At 47.5% G+C, this 18,824-nt stretch overlaps 1 protein-coding gene across 1 annotated transcript in view; it reads right to left on the bottom strand.

The window, feature by feature from the left end:
- Positions 1-230: 230 nt before the first annotated feature.
- The window catches only part of LOC145390571 (bromodomain adjacent to zinc finger domain protein 1A-like), a 36,664-nt gene continuing 18,070 nt past the window's right edge, over positions 231-18,824 (bottom strand). Inside the window, exons 11-26 of the mRNA XM_080265384.1 lie at positions 18,532-18,730; positions 17,514-17,629; positions 16,238-16,403; positions 15,572-15,821; positions 13,464-14,234; positions 11,796-11,939; positions 10,611-10,900; positions 8,860-9,002; positions 8,273-8,478; positions 7,585-7,749; positions 6,545-6,690; positions 5,948-6,096; positions 5,738-5,750; positions 3,757-3,926; positions 2,249-2,397; positions 231-616 (exon numbers count right to left, since the gene is read on the bottom strand). Of these exons, the coding sequence (XP_080121510.1) occupies positions 341-616; positions 2,249-2,397; positions 3,757-3,926; positions 5,738-5,750; positions 5,948-6,096; positions 6,545-6,690; positions 7,585-7,749; positions 8,273-8,478; positions 8,860-9,002; positions 10,611-10,900; positions 11,796-11,939; positions 13,464-14,234; positions 15,572-15,821; positions 16,238-16,403; positions 17,514-17,629; positions 18,532-18,730 (3,353 nt within the window). The 3' untranslated portion in view covers positions 231-340. The remainder of the gene's footprint in view (positions 617-2,248; positions 2,398-3,756; positions 3,927-5,737; positions 5,751-5,947; positions 6,097-6,544; positions 6,691-7,584; positions 7,750-8,272; positions 8,479-8,859; positions 9,003-10,610; positions 10,901-11,795; positions 11,940-13,463; positions 14,235-15,571; positions 15,822-16,237; positions 16,404-17,513; positions 17,630-18,531; positions 18,731-18,824) is intronic.

Genomic DNA, 18,824 nt, shown 5'->3' on the forward strand with positions numbered 1-18,824 from the left:
TCCTGCCTTCTGTCCTTTCTCTAAAAATACCTACACTTTCTCCATACCTCCTTCCTTTCTCCAACCCTACTTACAGTTCACCACATCAACTTTATCACCCTCCTGCTCCTTCCTTCCTTCCTTCTTCCTCTTTCCCTTCTTCCTTCCTTTCTTCTTTCATTCCTTCGTCTACTCCTCCCCACTGTGCCTAACCAACTCTTCCTTCCTTCCTCCTCCTCTCTTCCTTCCTTCTTCTGTCTACTCCTCCCCACTGTGCCTAACCAACTCTTCCTTCCTTCCTTCCGTTCTTCCTCTCCATAAATATCTACAGAATCACCACATATACTCTCGGCCATGTGCCTCACCTCCGCCTCTTGCCTGGCCTGTGTGCTGGACAGACGGGGGGGCCGGGGCAGGTCAGGCCGAGCTCGTGCACCTTGTCGAGAAAGGCGGCCGAGAGCGTCTGGCCGCAGGCGTACTCGGGCGACTCCTCCTGGTTGTACTGCTGGCAATTCTGAAACACCAGCATCACGTCCGCTATGAACTCCTCGTCGGACAGGTACTTCATCGACACCAGCTTCTCTCGGATGGTTCGCAGGTCCATCGGCTTGCGGACCACCTCGTAGTAGTCCGGGGCCTGTGGGGGAAAGACGGGGTAGTTAACGGTATGGCTCGTGCGACCACTACACTACAAGACGATCTTTTGGTTAAATTCTATCTCTCTAATGCCAAATGTCTTAAGTAAGGGGTGGCCACAAACAAATTGCCTCCCTGTCACTCTGTCCCCCACCATTTGACTGCCCTCCCCCCAGTTCACTCCCCTCCCCCTCTCTCTCACATACCTCTCCACTCCATCTCCACCTCATCCTCAGTCTGTCTCTCCCTCTTCCCCCTCCACCTCACTCATATAGGCCTACAGTACACTCTCCTCATTAGTCTCTTGCTCTCCATTTTCTTCACATGGTCTATCTATCTATCTATAGCCTGACGCCCTAATCCCACAAAGGGTGGCCACAGACAAAACACCTCCAAGTCCCTGTCACCCACCATTTGACTTCCCTCCTCCCAGCTCACACACCCCTCTCTCATATACCTCTCCACTCCATCCCTCCATCTCATCCTTGGCCTCAACCCTCCCTCTCCACCTCACACACATACTCTCCTCTCATATACCTCTCCACTCCATCTCATCCTTGGCCTCCCCCTCCCTCTCCACCTCACTCACATACACTCTCCACATTAGTCTCTCACTCTCTCTATCCTCTCCACATGGCAAAGAGAAAAATAAATACAGTATCACACCCCTTTCTCTCACCCCATACCTCCATCTCATCCTTGGCCTCCCCCTCCCTCTACCCCTCTCCACCTCACTCATATACACTCTCCACATTAGTCTCTCATTCTCTCCATCCTCTCCACAGTACCTCTTCACTCCATCCCTCCATCTAATCCTTGGCCTCCCCTTCCCTCTACCCCCCTTCACCTCACTCACATACTCTCCTTCTCTCATATACCTCTCCACTCCATCCCTCCACTTCATCCTTGGCCTCCCCTTCCCTCTACCCCCCTTCACCTCACTCACATACTCTCCTTCTCTCATATACCTCTCCACTCCATCCCTCCACTTCATCCTTGGCCTCCCCTTCCCTCTACCCCCCTTCATCTCACACACACACACTCTCCACATTAGTCTCTCACTCTCCATCCTCTCCACAGTACCTGTCCACTCCATCCCTCCACTTCATCCTTGGCCTCCCCTTCCCTCTACCCCCCTTCATCTCACACACACACACTCTCCTTCTCTCATATACCTCTCCTCTCCATACCTCCATCTCATCCTTGGCCTCCCCCTCCCTCTACCCCTCTCCACATTAGTCTCTCATTCTCTCCATCCTCTCCACAGTACCTCTTCACTCCATCCCTCCACTTCATCCTTGGCCTCCCCTTCCCTCTACCCCCCTTCACCTCACACACATACTCTCCTTCTCTCATATACCTCTCCACTCCATCCCTCCACTTCATCCTTGGCCTCCCCTTCCCTCTACCCCCCTTCATCTCACACAAATACACTCTCCACATTAGTCTCTCACTCTCCATCCTCTCCACAGTACCTCTTCACTCCATCCCTCCACTTCATCCTTGGCCTCCCCTTCCCTCTACCCCCCTTCATCTCACACAAATACACTCTCCACATTAGTCTCTCACTCTCCATCCTCTCGACATGGTAAAGAGAGGAATAAGTACACCAACACACCAGACTCCTACGCACGTCTTTCTTGTTGACGGGTTTAATGAAGGGCCAGACGTCAGGGTTGCGGTAGAGGTGTTCCAGGACGGTTTCCAGCGCACCACTGTTCAGCGCACATCCCTCCACCACCAGCGACCGACGGCCACTCAGGCGACGAGAGCTGGACGAGTCTGTGGAACAACAGTAATAAACACCACATGGCCAGTTAGGTGTAGGATGTAGTAAAATAATAAATCACTTAGGAAGAGGTGTTAGGGAGGTGTAAGGTGTAATAAATGGCCAGTTTGGTGTAAGGTGTAATATGCAAAATAAATCGCTTACCAAAAGGTGTTAGGGAGGTGTAAGGTGTAATATGCAAAATAAATCACTTCCCAAAAGGTGTTAGGGAGGTGTAAGGTGTAATAAATGGCCAGTCAGGTGTAATAAATGGCCAGTAAGTGTAATAAATGACCGGTTAGGTGTAATAAATGGCCAGTAAGTGTAATAAATGGCCAGTAAGTGTAATAAATGGCCAGTCAGGTGTAATAAATGGCCAGTCAGGTGTAATAAATGGCCAGTTAGGTGTAATAAATGGCCAGTTAGGTGTAATAAATGGCCAGTCAGGTGTAATAAATGGCCAGTAAGTGTAATAAGTGGCCGGTTAGGTGTAATAAATGGCCAGTCAGGTGTAAACGTAATAAGCAAAATAAATTGCTTAGGAAAAGGTGTTAGGTGAAATATGCCAAATAAATCACTTAGGAAAAGTGGAAAAGCTGCTAAAAAGGTGCAAGGAGTAACGAGCAAAATCAATCACTTAGGAAAAGGTGTTAGGGGGGTGCAAGGTGTAATAAACAAAATAAATCACTTAGGAAAAAGGTGGTAGGGAAGTGTAAGGTGTAATAAGCAAAATGAATCATTTACGAAACAGTGTTTGGGAGGTGTAAGGTGTAATGAGCAAAATAAATCATTTAGGAAAAGGTGTTAGGGAGGTGTAAGATGTAATAAGCAAAATAAAATCACTTAGGAAAAAGTGTTGGGGAGGCATAAGGTGAAATAAGCAAAATAAATCACTTAGGAAAAGTTGTTAGGGAGGTGTAAGGTTCAATGGGCATAATAAATCACTTAGGAAATGGTGTTACAGAGGTGTAAGGTGTTCTAAGCAAAATAAATCACTTAGGAAAAGGTGTCAGGGAGCCTTCTTAACCCACAAGAATACATACCTAATATGCAAAATAAATCACATAGGAAAAGGAATTAGGAAGCCTTCTAAACCCCCAACAGACCTACTAAGCTAAATAAATCACTTAGGAAAAGGTGTTAGGGAGCCTTCGTAATCCACAAGAATATGGAACCTCGACTTGTATTCTTGTCAGTTAAGGAAGCTCCCTAACACCTTTTCCTATGTGATTTATTCCTGGACATGGCTGGTTAATATCCTTTTGTATGTTATTTATGCACAGGCTATTGTCACACTTATTTTTTCGTGTCAGTGAGAGAGAGAGAGAGAGAGATAAAACAGCGTGGTGACATCAACAACAAACCCCGCTCACCTGACTCCGCCTCCTCCGCCTTGTTCCTCTTAGCTGGTCTGGTGTCCTCCACAGGCTCGCTCCTCCTCTTCCTCTTTCCCATGGGTGGAGTGCGTTCCGTGGGGGCGGTGGGCTTGGGGGGCGTCGCTGCTGGACTCTTCTTGCCTGGGGTCCTCCTGCCGCTGCTGCGTCTGGTGCTTCGCGTGTCCTTTGCGGCCTCACGGGTTTTGGCTTCACGACTCAACTCCTTCCTTGCCTCCCTGCTCCTGCTCTCCCTCCCACTACGCCTCCTGTCCTCCCCTGTGGTAATGATTAACACTCTCAGGCGCATAGCAATCCCTGTATCATTTATAAAGGCTCCAACATCCTTGCATGCGTCAGCCTTGGTCTCCTAATGGCAGATCTCCGTGCTGCTCAATCTCTGGCAGCCTCCCTATTCAGTCCCTTATTCCTGAGGTCACACTCTACAACCTCACCCCACGTATTTCTTGGTCTGCCTCTAACAACCCTACCCCCAACATTCATACTTCTCACTTTCTGTGCCCAATTGTCATCCTCCATCCTCTCCACATGCCCAAACCATCTCAATCTATCCCTCCTCATCACAATACCAATACACTCCAGTCCCATCCTTCCTCTCAATCTACCACTCCTCATCACAACACCAATACACTCCAGTCCCACCCTTCCTGTCAACACTTCCATCGTAAACCTAGCCCCCCCAGGCCTCACATTCAAGGACACACTACACATCCCAAAACCATCTCAGTCTACCTCTCCTCATCACAACACCAATACACTCCAGTCCCATCCTTCCTCCCGAACCAGCTCAATCTACCCCTCCTCATCACAACACCAATACACTCCAGTCCCATCCTTCCTCCCAAACCATCTCAATCTACCTCTCCTCATCACAACACCAATACACTCCAGTCCCATACACTCCAGTCCCATCCTTCCTCCCAAACCATCTCAATCTACCTCTCCTCATCACAACACCAATACACTCCAGTCCCATCCTTCCTCCCAAACCATCTCAATCTACCCCTCCTCATCACAACACCAATACACCCCAGTCCCATCCTTCCTCCCAAACCATCTCAATCTACCCCTCCTCATCACAACACCAATACACCCCAGTCCCATCCTTCCTCTCAAACCATCTCAATCTACCCCTCCTCATCACAACACCAATACACTCCAGTCCCATCCTTCCTCCCAAACCATCTCAATCTACCCCTCCTCATCACAACAACAATGCACCCCAGTCCCATCCTTCCTCCCAAACCATCTCAATCTACCCCTCCTCATCACAACACCAATACACTCCAGTCCCATCCTTCCTCCCAAACCATCTCAATCTACCCCTCCTCATCACAACACCAATACACCCCAGTCCCATCCTTCCTCCCAAACCATCTCAATCTACCCCTCCTCATCACAACACCAATACACCCCAGTCCCATCCTTCCTCCCAAACCATCTCAATCTACCCCTCCTCATCACAACACCAATACACCCCAGTCCCATCCTTCCTCTCAACTCCTCCATTGTAAACCTAGCCCCCCCAGGCCTCACATTCAAGGACGCACTACACATCCATCTCTCAGCTCAATAAATAATCTGGAAAAGAATACATGACTGTCCTGACGAAGATAGAGTTGATGATATCTGTGTTTACATTCTCAGCATCCTGTGACTTACTCTCCGCTTACTGCAGTTCTTCACCGCCTCATTTCGTATCTTCTGCAGTAATGACGGAGGATTAACACTCAGGCTGCTATAACCATCATCACTGCCACTGCCATCATCATCATCACAGTCATCGCCATCATCCACCACCACCACAACCATCAACCACCACTACCATCATCATTATCACCATCCTTGTCATCATCACCACCACCACAACGATCAGTGTCATCATCACCCCCACCATCATCACCTCCATCACCCCCGCCACCATCACCACCACTCCCATCGCAGCTCCATGTGTACTAACCTTGTGTACAATACTGGCAGGACCAACAATAAGTGTACTAACCTTGTGTACAATACTGACAGGACCAACAATAAGTGTACTAACCTTGTGTACAATACTGGCAGGACCAACAATAAGTGTACTAACCTTGTGTACAATACTGGCAGGACCAACAATAAGAGTACTAACCTTGTGTACAATACTGGCAGGACCAACAATAAGTGTACTAACCTTGTGTACAGTACTGGCAGGTCCAGGAGCCTCGTGGTACTTTGCGCAGGTTGGCACAGCGCTGGTGGAAGGAGCGATGGCAGGAGTCACAGGCCAACATCTTCCCCGATCCATCACCGCACTCCTCACACGTACTATCCCTGTGCACAAGGCGAGATGGTGAACAGTAACCTCCCTCCCATGCTTCCTCCTCCTCCTCCTCTTCTGCCTCCATCTTCTCACTATCAACTCTGTATTCCTCCTCCTCCTCATCTTCCTCTTCCTCCTATTATCATCAACCAAAACATACTCACCTCTCCTCCTCTTCCTCCTGCCCCTCTTCCTCCTCGTCTTCATCTTCCTCCTCCTCCTCCTCGTCTTCATCTTCCTCCTCCTCCTCCTCGTCTTCATCTTCCTCCTCCTCCTCCTCTTCATCTTCCTCCTCTTCCTCCCATTATCATCAACAGAAAACACTCACCTCTCCTCCTCTTCCTCCTGATCCTCCTCCTCCTCTTCCTCCTCATCTTCATCTTCCTCCTCCTCCTCTTCCTCCCATTATCATCAACAGAAAACACTCACCTCTCCTCCTCTTCCTCCTGCTCCTCCTCATCCTCTTCCTCCTCGTCTTCCTCTTCCTCCTCCTCCTCCTCCTCTTCCTCTTCCTCCTCTGACTCTTCCTTGACAATCTTCCTGTTCTTGCGTGGACTCTTGGGTTTTTCCTTAGGTTTACATCGCTCACAGAACCAGTCACCGGAAGGAATCTCCTGTCGACGTTTATAAGATGTTTTAGTTTGATGATGGAGACTGAGAGACTGATGAGGAGAGTGTATGTGAGTTAGGTGGAGGGGGGAAGAGGGAGGGGGAGGCCAAGGGTGAGATGGAGGCATGGAGTGGAGAGGTGTATGTGAGAGGGGGGTGTGGAGGCCAAGGATGAGATGGAGGGATGGAGCGGAGAGGTGCATGTAAGACGGGGGAGTGAGCTGGGAGAAGGGCAGTGAAATAGCAGGGGACAGGGTGACATGGAGGTGATCTGTTTGTGGCCACCCCTTACAGTTTAAGATGAGATGGATGGAGTGGAGAGGTGCATGAGAGAGAAGGGTGTTAGCTGGAGGGAGGGCAGTCAAATGGCAGGGGACAGGACGACATGGAGGTGATCTGTTTGTGGCCACTCGTTACAGGATTAAAGTGTCTGGCGATAAATAGATAGACAGATAGGAAGATAGATAAACAGATAGACAGTCCACTCTCTCCACCCCCCAACTCCCAGTCTTCAGCTTGGGTTCGTAAGTGTATATGTGCTGTTCTTGCTTGCACCCATCACACACTACAAACTCTCAATTATCCACCTCTGCAATACCTGGACCAATGCAACACTCTTTCTCTCTCACCTTTACCTTATAATATTTTGTACTCTCTCTCTCAACTCACCTTATATTTTGTACATACAGTCTCTCTCACCTTTACCTTATAATATTTTGTACTCTCTCTCTCAACTCACCTTATATTTTGTACATACAGTCTCTCTCACCTTTACCTTATAATATTTTGTACTCTCTCTCGCCTTCAGCCATATTTTGTACACACACACACACACACAGACTCTCTCCCACTTTCAGCTTATATTTTGTACTCTGTCTGTCTGTCTGTCTCTGTCTCACCTTCAGCTTGGGTTTAAGGCAGTATATGTGGTGTCCTCTGTTGCAGCCGTCGCAGAGCAACATCTTCTCTGCGTCTGAGCTGCGACGGCAAATCCTGCACCGTGCATTGAGGGCGGACCGGGCCCAGCTGATGGAGTTGTCTAGGGTCGAGTAGTGTAGGCACAGCTGCAACAAACAAACAAACAAATGCACAGAAATTAGGCATGACTGGAACAAACAAGCAAACAAACAAAGTTCCTTCTTCATGGTATACTGATATAAATGGCAGGCATAAACAGTCATGGAAAGTTACTAAAGATCATTTTGAAATGGTACATCATCATCATCATCCGGACCTCCTTTCCCACCCTACGGCAGGGTAAGGAGTAGCAATGTCCAGGCAGCCTAAATCTGTCCAATCCAATAGGCCACGCTGCCATTCACTCATCATTCAAGCCCCCAGAATCCTGGCTATATTGGATACGCCAAAAATATTCACCACGTTCTGTAGCTTCACATAAACTTATCCGACAGAGTCAATCCGGACGCTGTCACGTTAAAAAGGGGTGCCAAAATCCCTGATCATGCACTTCTCCTCACAACATTCATCCAGCCAGCTCGATCTCTTGTCAGTCCCCTAGCCTCACCGACTTCCTCATCTTTCTTCCCTGCATTATTAGAAAAAACCTTCCTGCCTGTGTGTGGGTACCTGTGATAGGTTGGTGGCGGCCATCAGTGACACCTCCCAGCGTTCCAGTGGTGTTCGCAGCTGACTGTCCGACACTCGGGCCTCGCGTCCCTCCTCGCCGGCCTCGTCGTCGGAGTCATCAGAGTTTTCCTCCGCCTCGCGCTTCACCTGCCGACGCAGCTTCTTCTCCGCTCTCTCTCGCGACTTGCGTGACTTCTCGGTCTCTCCTGACGGCAGGGAGGGACGTCATGTTAGGTTATGCTTAGTGGGATTGTCTCATCTTAAATGTCAGGACCAATCACCTAGCCCCAGGATCCTACGCTCCTCATGGGGCAACATAGGACTGCCTTGTATTGTGTGGTTAAGGTATATTACACTACAACAACCCCTTATGTCAGAGGTCTTTCCATCATGCTGCCTTAAAACACACACACACACACACACACACACACACACACACACAGTCCTTGTATGTATTCAATATGTGAAGGTGTATGGAGCACAGGGGGACTGCTGGGCCTCTTGGAATGAACTATTAAGTCTATGCCAACAGCTGATCACATAAATAAATAAATAAATTGTGTGAGTGTGTGTGTGTGTGTACTAACCTAGTGGAGCCTGCAGGTACTTGACATCCACCGCCTGTGCCAGCTGCAGTATTGCCCGAGCCAGGTCCTTCACCACAGCTGGGCCTCCTCCCCCTCCCCCCTCCAACATATCATCGTCATCGTCATCATCATCATCACCTTTCCTCTGCTTCTTGTGCTGATCCACCTCCACCATCCCAACGTCTTTCTGTAACACATATATAGGAAATTACTTGGAGTGGAGAGGTATATGAGAGAGGGGGGTGTGAGCTGGGGGCAGGGCAGTGAAATGGCAGGGGACAGGGTGACATGGAGGTGATTTGTTTGTGGCCACATGGGATTAAGATGTCTGGCAATAGATAGATAGATACATAAAGGTATATGAGGGATGAGGGTGTTAGCTGGGGGCAGGGCAGTGAAATGGCGGGGGACAGGGTGACATGGAGGTGATTTGCTTGTGGCCACATGGGATTAAGATGTCTGGCAATAGATAGATAGATAGATAGAGAGGTATATGAGGGACAGGGGTGTGAGCTGGGGGGAGGGCAGTGAAATGGCAGGGGACAGGGGGACATGGAGGTGATTTGTTTGTGGCCACATGGGATTCAGGCGTTCGGCAATAGACAGATACACTCAAACCTCAATTTAAGGGACTAAATGGGAAATCAACTTGTCCCTTACCTGAAAATGTCCCTTACTTGAAAATGTCCCTTACTTGAAAATGTCCCTTACTTGAAAATGTCTTACTTGAAAATGTCCCTTGCTTGAAAATGGCCCTTACTTGAAAATGTCCCTTGCTTGAAAATGTCCCTTACTTGAAAATGTCCCTTACTTGAAAATGTCCCTTGCTTGAAAATGTCCCTTACTTGAAAATGTCCCTTACTTGAAAATGTCCCTTACTTGAAAATGTCCCTTGCTTGAAAATGTCCCTTACTTGAAAATGTCCCTTACTTGAAAATGGCCCTTACTTGAAAATGTCCCTTACTTGAAAATGGCCCTTACTTGAAAATGTCTCTTACTTGAAAATGTCCCTTACTTGAAAATGTCCCTTGCTTGAAAATGTCCCTTACTTGAAAATGTCCCTTACTTGAAAATGTCCCTTACTTGAAAATGTCCCTTACTTGAAAATGTCCCTTACTTGAAAATGTCCCTTACTTGAAAATGTCCCTTACTTGAAAATGTCCCTTACCTGAAAATGTCCCTTACTTGAAAATGGCCCTTACTTGAAAATGGCCCTTACTTGAAAATGGCCCTTACTTGAAAATGGCCCTTACTTGAAAATGGCCCTTACTTGAAAATGGCCCTTACTTGAAAATGGCCCTTACTTGAAAATGTCCCTTACTTGAAAATGTCCCTTGTTTTACCACATATAAAGACAATCTTATTATGAAATGCAATGATTGTTTCACTTATGTATATGATTATGAAAATTATTTTACGGGTACTGTATCAAAAAACATGTTTCTAGCAGCGGACTTTTAGGATGGTCCTGTTCTTTTGTCAGGTACAATATGGGGTTCCCTAAATCTGAAATCCCTTAAATGGAAGTCCCTTAAATTGAGGTTATATCAGAGAGGGGGGTGTGAGTTGGAAGCAGAGCAGTGAAATGGCAGGGGACAGGGCAATGTGGAGGCGATTTGTTTGTGGCCACCCCAGACGGGATTGAGACGTCTGGCAATAGATAGATAGAGTGTAGACAGATAGACAAAGATCAATTTGGGCAAAGTTTGGGTTAACAGGGTTCAATATGGTGTCTACACAATCCCGCACACCGTACCTTGAACTGCGTCAGGCGTTTGTGTCCACCATAAGCAATCTCCGGCCCCTTGATGGGTTGCCCCTGCAGTACCGCCTCCCGCCATGCCTCCCGGTCCTGCGCCCTCAGCCCGCCCAGCATGCCCAGGTGCAGACGCTCCTCAAACTCCAGGATCATGTCTCGCAGGGTGGACTCCAGGATCTCGTCAATGGGCGTGCCGGGCGGGAAGTTGAGGTTCGGGTCCGAGTCCTTCTTGTTGGTCAGGTTGCGTTGGGACTTGCGCACCGCCACGTCAATCTCCGGCTCCTGTGGGTACATCAATGCCCATCATCAATACCTACAGTGCCCTTGACAACCTTGTAAACAACTCTCAACGCCCTCATCAACTTTGGTAACAACTCTCAACGCCCTCATCAACTTTGTTAACAACTCTCAATGCCCTCATCAACTTTGGTAACAACTCTCAATGCCCTCATCAACTTTGGTAACAACTTGCAATGACCTCATCAACTTTGGTAACAACTTGCAATGACCTCATCAACTTTGGTAACAACTTGCAATGACCTCATCAACTTTGGTAACAACTTGCAGTGCCCTTGACAACCTTGTAAACAACTCTCAATGTCCTCATCAACTTTGGTAACAACTAGCAATGCCCTCATCGACTGGGTCCACGTCCAAATGGACCTGGAGCCACAACAACTGTTTTAAAATACCTCTATGAAAACTGAGAACAGATGTGCCAAGAAGTAACTGAAAATTGATGCTGAAAAGATATCCTCAATTAAAACGTAGAGAGTAGGGGGTGGAAGGAGGTGTTTGGATCTTGAATTTGACTCTAGTGTTTATTTTTTTCTTGGTGGGAATAATCTTGTGGGCTTCTGGCCTCTGGTTCCTTCTTCTTCTTCTTTTTTTTTTTATGCAAAAGGAAGAAGGAACCAAAGGCCAGGAGCCCACAAACCGTTCCTTCCAAGAAAAAAAACAAAAACAACAAAAGAGAGCCAAGTTCAAGATCCGTTCATTTTGAGATGCCTGGACACACAGCGTTTGACAGACTGGAGATCATAGGCAGCAGGAAATACAGACAGAGGGAGACAGTTCCAGAGCTAACCTGTTGCATACATGAAGGACTGGGAGTAACGGTTAACTCTTGCATTTGAGAGCTGGACAGGAAGGAATCCAAATACTGCATCCTACTCACCAGGGATGGGTCCAGCTTATAAACAGGACAGGCCTTGATGGCAGCTTCTATGCTAGTCCAACTGCTCTTTATTGAGGCTCTCAGCGCCGTCTCACGACACCCTCGCTGACTGAGCCCTTCCCACAGCGAGTTGAGATCCTCCACCTGTTACACACACAATGAACAACTATACATACACACATTGAACAACTATACACACACACACAATGAACAACTTTACATACACACACACAATGAACAACTTTACATACACACAATGAACAACTATACATACACACAATGAACAACTATACATACACACAATGAACAACTTTACATACACACAATGAACAACTTTACATACACACAATGAACAACTATACATACATACAATGAACAACTTTACATACACACATACAATGAAGAACTTTATAACACACTTTGACAATGGCCACAGAGGTATACCCCAGTTCAGCGATGTAACTGGTTAGGCAAAAACCCATCGTTGGGTGAGGTACCGTATATCAGGGTAGATCTAACATGTAATGGGATGTGTTTTTCAGCCTTGGGTTCCCCCTCCAACCAAGTTCAAAACCCACCCAAATTAGCCCTCAAATAAGCTTAAAGCCAATCTGAATGACCTAACAGCTGTAAAAGAAGCTGACCTGAGCCTAACACCTGTAAATAATTCAGGACAATTAAAGAAGTATTTCCAGCCAAGATTTTCAAAGAACATTAGATAGTCAATTGATTTAGGCGAGAAGTGAACAGCCCTGACACATTTAATTAGATACCAAGAGGCTGTGAGTTACCTAAATGCTTCTTCATGGCTAAAACCAACAAATATAATCTGAAAATCGTCAAATATAAGTCTGGAAAAAATCAGGCTTAGTAAACTGTACCCCAAAATGACAACGTTCACCCCACCTATGACTCAAACACATTAATCTAAAAACAGTTTATAAATCAACCTAAACACACAATTTTTGTCTAAAATATCATCAAAATCAGTAGAAAAAACAATCAAAATCCATTGTTAAACTGGGGCTTGGCCATCATTAGGCTGGGTATGGTTGTATTTCTACCCTCACCGTTAAGCGAGGGTAAAGCATCCAGGGGTATCATATATATAGATATACCTGTACAATCATATTCAAATACTATCTATCTATCTATCTACTGCCAGACGCCATAATCCCATAAGGGGTGGCCATTTGACTTTGAGTTAGTTGTTTTACAGGGAGGGACACTAACCCTCCACCAACCCACTTGTTGACACGTAGGGAGCACGTATGGTTTGGTTATATGGTTACCACCCAGCGTTGTAAATGGTTTCTTGGCTTACAGGAATCAAATACTGCTTTCACTTTACCTAAAACTGTCATCTCTTAATCTTAAATACTGCACTGTAACAATCCATTAACACTAGAAATCTGTGCTGGTTATGCAGTGCTATGGAAACAATATACAACCACAGAGGCATTTTTTTCCCATTAATCAGCTATGGCATGTATATAAGCTCCAAAAAGACAAAAGTTTGGACCAAGTTAGAGTGAACAATCTGTAGTTAGTTACATACAGATAGAAGATTCAGTCATATCAGAATGTCTAATGTTGTTTCTGGAATGCTGGTGGAATCGCACACTCTCTCTCTCTCTCGCTCTTTCTTTCTTTCTCTCTCTCTCTCACCTGCTGGAAGAAGTGCCAGCGATGTCTGTTGGGCTGCCTGGTGTGGACGGGACAGGTCTTGGGGTCGGCCAAACACACACCAAACACCTTTGCTGGGGTGGTCCCGCCTCGCGCCTGGTCGTACGCCTCTATGTCAAACGTCGGCTCCATCTTCACTTCCTTGGATGACGTCGCCGCTGGTCTGTCGTCCGGGGAATTTTCTACACTACTCTCGTTTGAAGCGCTGGCTGTCTTGTCTGAGGTCTGTGCTTTATTTGAGGCCGTCTCTGTTTTACCGGGGGTGGTTTGTGTTTTATTTGAGGCCGTCTCTGTTTTACCTGGCGTGGTTTGTGTCTTGCCAGGAGTCATTTGTGCTTTGCCTGGGGTCTTGGTTTGTGCCGGTGGGATGGGCAGGGCAGCGGCGGTGGTGTGGTTCGGTGCGAGGGGTGGCAGTGCGCGGAGTGGGGTGCCTCGACCGGCCTTACCTGGCCCCTCGGAGGCACCATCGTTCTCCTTGTCGCTGCTGCCCTTGTCCTCACCACGGCCACTCAGGTTACGCTGTGCCTGAGCATGGAACAGGTCCTTGAGTGGCAGGATGGGCTCGGATTTGGGGTCAGAGGGGTCCAGGAAGGGGCTGGGGCGTGATGGGGTGGGGGTGGGGCGGCAGGACCCAGGATACAGCTCGTCATCCTCCACAAACAGGCCCGGTAGAGCGCTGAACACCCAGTACCGACGGTAGGCCCGGTCCTGCCCCAACGCACTCACATACACACCCTTACCCATTGACACAACCTGACACACAGAAGAATACAATAGTTAATGCTGCAGTGATACCAGGGATGGAGCCTAGAGTATTCCTTTGCTCTCATGCACCCTAAACAGATAGACAGATAGATAGATAGACAGACGGATCGATGGTAGGCCCGGTCCTGCCCCAACGCACTCACATACACACCCTTACCCATTGACACAACCTGACACAGAGAAGAATACAATAGTTAATGCTGCAGTGATACCAGGGATGGAGCATAGCGAATTCCTTTGCTTTTCTGTACCCTAAATAGATAGATAGACAGATAGACACAGATAGATACATAGACAGACACAGAGAAGTACACAACAGCTAATTTAATAGTCACTTATCTGTCTCCAAGCACTTATAAGGGCCTAGTTAAGTTAAAGTGTATGGTTAACTCTCACATCAAAGACCTGGACACAATATGGGTGAGGGTGCGTTGGAAATTGATGCTGTGTACCCACCTTCAGCAAATTCATCACCATCACCATCAATCCCCCTCATTATTGTCATCCATCATCGCCATCCTCATCAATCCTCCTCCTCCTCATCATCATCAATCACTATCCTCCTCATCCTCATCAACAGTCACCATCCTCACCCCCAGCAAATCCTCCTCCCTAACATTATCAATCATCATCATCATCATCCATCCTTACTTTCCACCAAAAAAAGATGGGTTGACGCAGACAAATTCATCACCATCATCTTTCTTACTCGTCCACACTCTCACACACACCCCACGTCAATCTTTCTCACACCCTCCCTCAACACACAATCTAACCACACCCTTTCATTGTCACCTTTCACTGTACACTCTTCTCACTCCTCTTTCAGTCTCCCTACACACTTGCATACACCCCACGTCAATCTTTTCTTACACCCTCTCTCAATACACTCTCTAACCACACCCTGTCAGTCTCCTCCACACACTCACACATCGCTAGTTAATCTTTTTCACATCCTGCCTCAATACACTCTCTGACCACACCCTTTTATACTCTCCCCCACACTCTCATACACCCGTACTCAATCTTCTTCGCACCCTCCCTCAACACACTCTCTAACCACACCCTTTCATTCTCCTCTACACACTCAGACACCCCTAGTCAATCTTTTTTTACACCCTCTCTCAATACACTCTCTTATTTTCTTCTACACTCTCATACACCCTTAGTCAATCTTTATCACACCCTCTAACCACACCTTTTTACACTCTCTTCTTGGTCTGCCTGTCCTTTCCAGCCTACAGTCATATACCAAATTCCCTTCTACACACTCCCACCTCACACTCGGTCCACCTCTCCTCCTCCTCCTCCTCCTACACACTCACCTGCTGCATCAGTTCCCGCTCCTTCCTCAGATAGTCCTGTTTCCGTGCTTCCTTGTTCTTCTCCTCCTTTGCCAGCCTCTCCTCCAGCTCTTCCTCATCCTCTTCCTCCTCCTCCTCCTCTTCCTCTTCCTCTGCGCCTTCCCCTCCACTTCCCCCCTCCCCTCCTTCACCAGACGCCGCAGCCTTCTTCTCAGCTTCCTTCATCAGCCTTTCTCGCTCTTTCTGTCTCTTGTCACGCTTCTCTTGTAACCTGTTGATTGGATTACAACCTTTACAGCTGAACACAATTTTTTTTTTAATGCCAGGAAGAAGGAACCAAAGACCAGGAGCCCACAAGGTTGTTCCAAGAAAAAAACAAAAACAAGACAACAGGGAGCCAACTTCAAGATCGGTTCAGGTCAACTCTGGAACTGCCTCCCTGTCTGTATTTCCTACTGCCTATGATCTCTAGTCTTTCAAACGCAGTGTGTCCTGGCATCTCAAAATGAACGGATATTGAATTCGGCTCTCTGTTATCTTTTGTTTTTTCTTGGAGGGAACAATTCTGCGGGTTCCTGGCCTTTGGTTCCTTCTTAAAAGAGAGAGAGAGAGAGAGAGAGAAACACTGAGCAAGCCAAACCCAATAAACTGATCCAACAAATCTAATTCTTTGTCAATCCACCCCACCTGGCGGCCTGCTCCTCCTTCTCCTTGCGTATGTGGGACAGCTGAAGGAGTCGCAGTTTGTTCTTCATCTCGCGCAGCTTCTCCATGTTCTCATCGATGACGTCGCGCACCGAGGCGTACGTCAGGATCTGCCCCATCAACACCGTCAGGATCTGTAGCTTGTCACCTGAGGGCAGAACACGTCAATGACATCAACAGCTTCATCAGGAACTTAAGACAACATTTTATGGACTGATGTGGCTTTACTAACTCACTACTGCCAGACTATTTATGCTACTGTAATATTGTAATTAGTGAGGGTGACCATCATCCACTCACTTCATGTTGTGTTGCCTACTTCTTCCTTCACCTTTATCATTCTTTTTCTGTGTCTGTCCTCCTCTCTTCCTATTTCTCACCATCATCCACTCACTTGATGTAGTGTTGCCTAATTCTTCCTTCACCTTTATCATTCTTTTTCTGTGTCTGTCCTCCTCTCTTCCTATTTCTCACCATCATCCACTCACTTGATGTAGTGCTGCCTACTTCTTCCTTCACCTTTATCATTCTTTTTCTGTGCCTGTCCTCCTCTCTTTCTATTTCTCCCATCTTTCCTGTCACTTTTTATTACTCTTCTTTCCTTTTCAGGTGGCTTTACATTGAGTGACAAGCCTAATGGTTTCCCGTAAGCCAGGAAACCATTTACAACATTGGGTGGTAACCATATAACCAAACCATACGTGTTCCCTATGTGTCAACAAGTGGGTTGGTGGAGGGTTAGTGCCCCTCCCTGTAAAACAACTAACTCAAAGAAAAATGGCCGCCCCTTACAGGATTATGGCGTCTGGCTATAGATAGACAGATAGATAGATACTGTCATAGTCTGCCTCACTAACATACAAAAGGATATCAGAGTGTAATGTGCAGAATATACTGATAAGGAAGAGTGCTATAACATCTCCAAAGCTACTCAGAATATAACCAAAAGTATGATGTATGCAACTGTGTATGCTGAGAAGGTTGGGGGAGGCCTTTGTTCAGCAGTGGACTTGTAATGGCTGATGATGAAGATGATGATGATGATGATGGTGATGATGGCAATGATGATGATGATAATAATGATGATGATAATAATGATGATGATGATGACAACTATGATGATGATGATGATGATAATGATGATGAAGATGATGGTGATGATGACGACGAAGATGTTAATAATGATGAAGATGACGAAGATGATGATGATGATGTTATGCCAGCCCCATCACTGTTACCTGGGACATAAAACACTTACAAACGGGAAAATCAAACACAGAGGTTGTAGCGAGGGCAGTCATGATGTGCGGATGGTCCAGCTTCAACTGCAGTCCGGGGTCGTCCATGTTCTTGTACCCACCGCGGTTGAAATGCCTGAGGGGAACAATCGTACAGGTATGACTTAATCCTGGACGAGGTGGACACAAACAAATCACCTCCATGTCACCCTGTCCCCAGCCATAAAGCTACCCTCCCCCCAGCTCACACCTCCCTCTACCCTCCCCCCAACACCTTCCCCTACCCTCTCCCCAACTCACACCTCCCTCTACCCTCCCCCCAACACCTTCCCCTACCCTCCCCAACTCACACCTCCCTCTACCCTCTCCCCAACTCACACCTCCCTCTACCCTCCCCCCAACTCACACCTCCCTCTCCCCTCTCCCCAACACCTTCCCCTACCCTCCCCCCAACTCACACCTCCCTCTACCCTCCCCCCAACTCACACCTCCCTCTACCCTCTCCCCAACTCACACCTCCCTCTACCCTCCCCCCAACTCACACCTTCCCCTACCCTCCCCCCAACACCTTCCTCTACCCTCCCCAACTCACACCTTCCCCTACCCTCCCTCCCCAACACCTTCCTCTACCCTCCCCAACTCACACAATAACAAGCAAAAAAATAAAGCATACGAGAAGGAACGACGGTTTGTTGATAGCAAGGAATGAGAACATACATGAGGCAAGATGAATGTTAACTCATGGGTGCACATTTACATTTTCAATTTCTGTCTTTCTCTGTTATTTTCATCGAATTATGAGACTCCAGTATGTGTGTACGAGTCAGCCTTATCACCTGCCAGTGCCCCTCTACACTGCTTGATCTCTAGCAGCCTCGAATTCAGTCCCTTATTCCTGAGGCCACACTGTATTACCTAGTATCTCTCTCTCTCCCTCCCTCTCTCTCGTCTGCCTCTTGTAACTCCAGCCTCAATGTTCACCCTCCTCATAAATATTCTAAATCAACCCATCCCAACATAATGCCAACACAACCCTACCTCCATCGTCCATTGGCAATGTTGGTGGCTCCGGAGGCCAGGAGGTGGAGGCGGAGGACTTCAGTGAGGGTGAGGGAGTCGAGAGGCACCTGCTGGAGGGGCTGACCCAGGTGCCGCTGACTCCACGTGGCCGCTGAGTTGGCCACGCGCACGGCACTCAGGATGCTGCACCGGCCTCCCTCATCATCCTCCACCTCACCTGGAGAAAAAGCCACACATACATTAAAAAGAAATTATATCTATCTGTCTATCTATCCACACATACATTAGAGAAAGTATATCTATCTGTCTAT

Source organism: Coenobita brevimanus, chromosome 15, assembly GCF_032717465.1.
Source record: "Coenobita brevimanus isolate Jiangsu-jjx chromosome 15, ASM3271746v2, whole genome shotgun sequence".
Taxonomy (NCBI): Eukaryota; Metazoa; Arthropoda; class Malacostraca; order Decapoda; family Coenobitidae; genus Coenobita; species Coenobita brevimanus.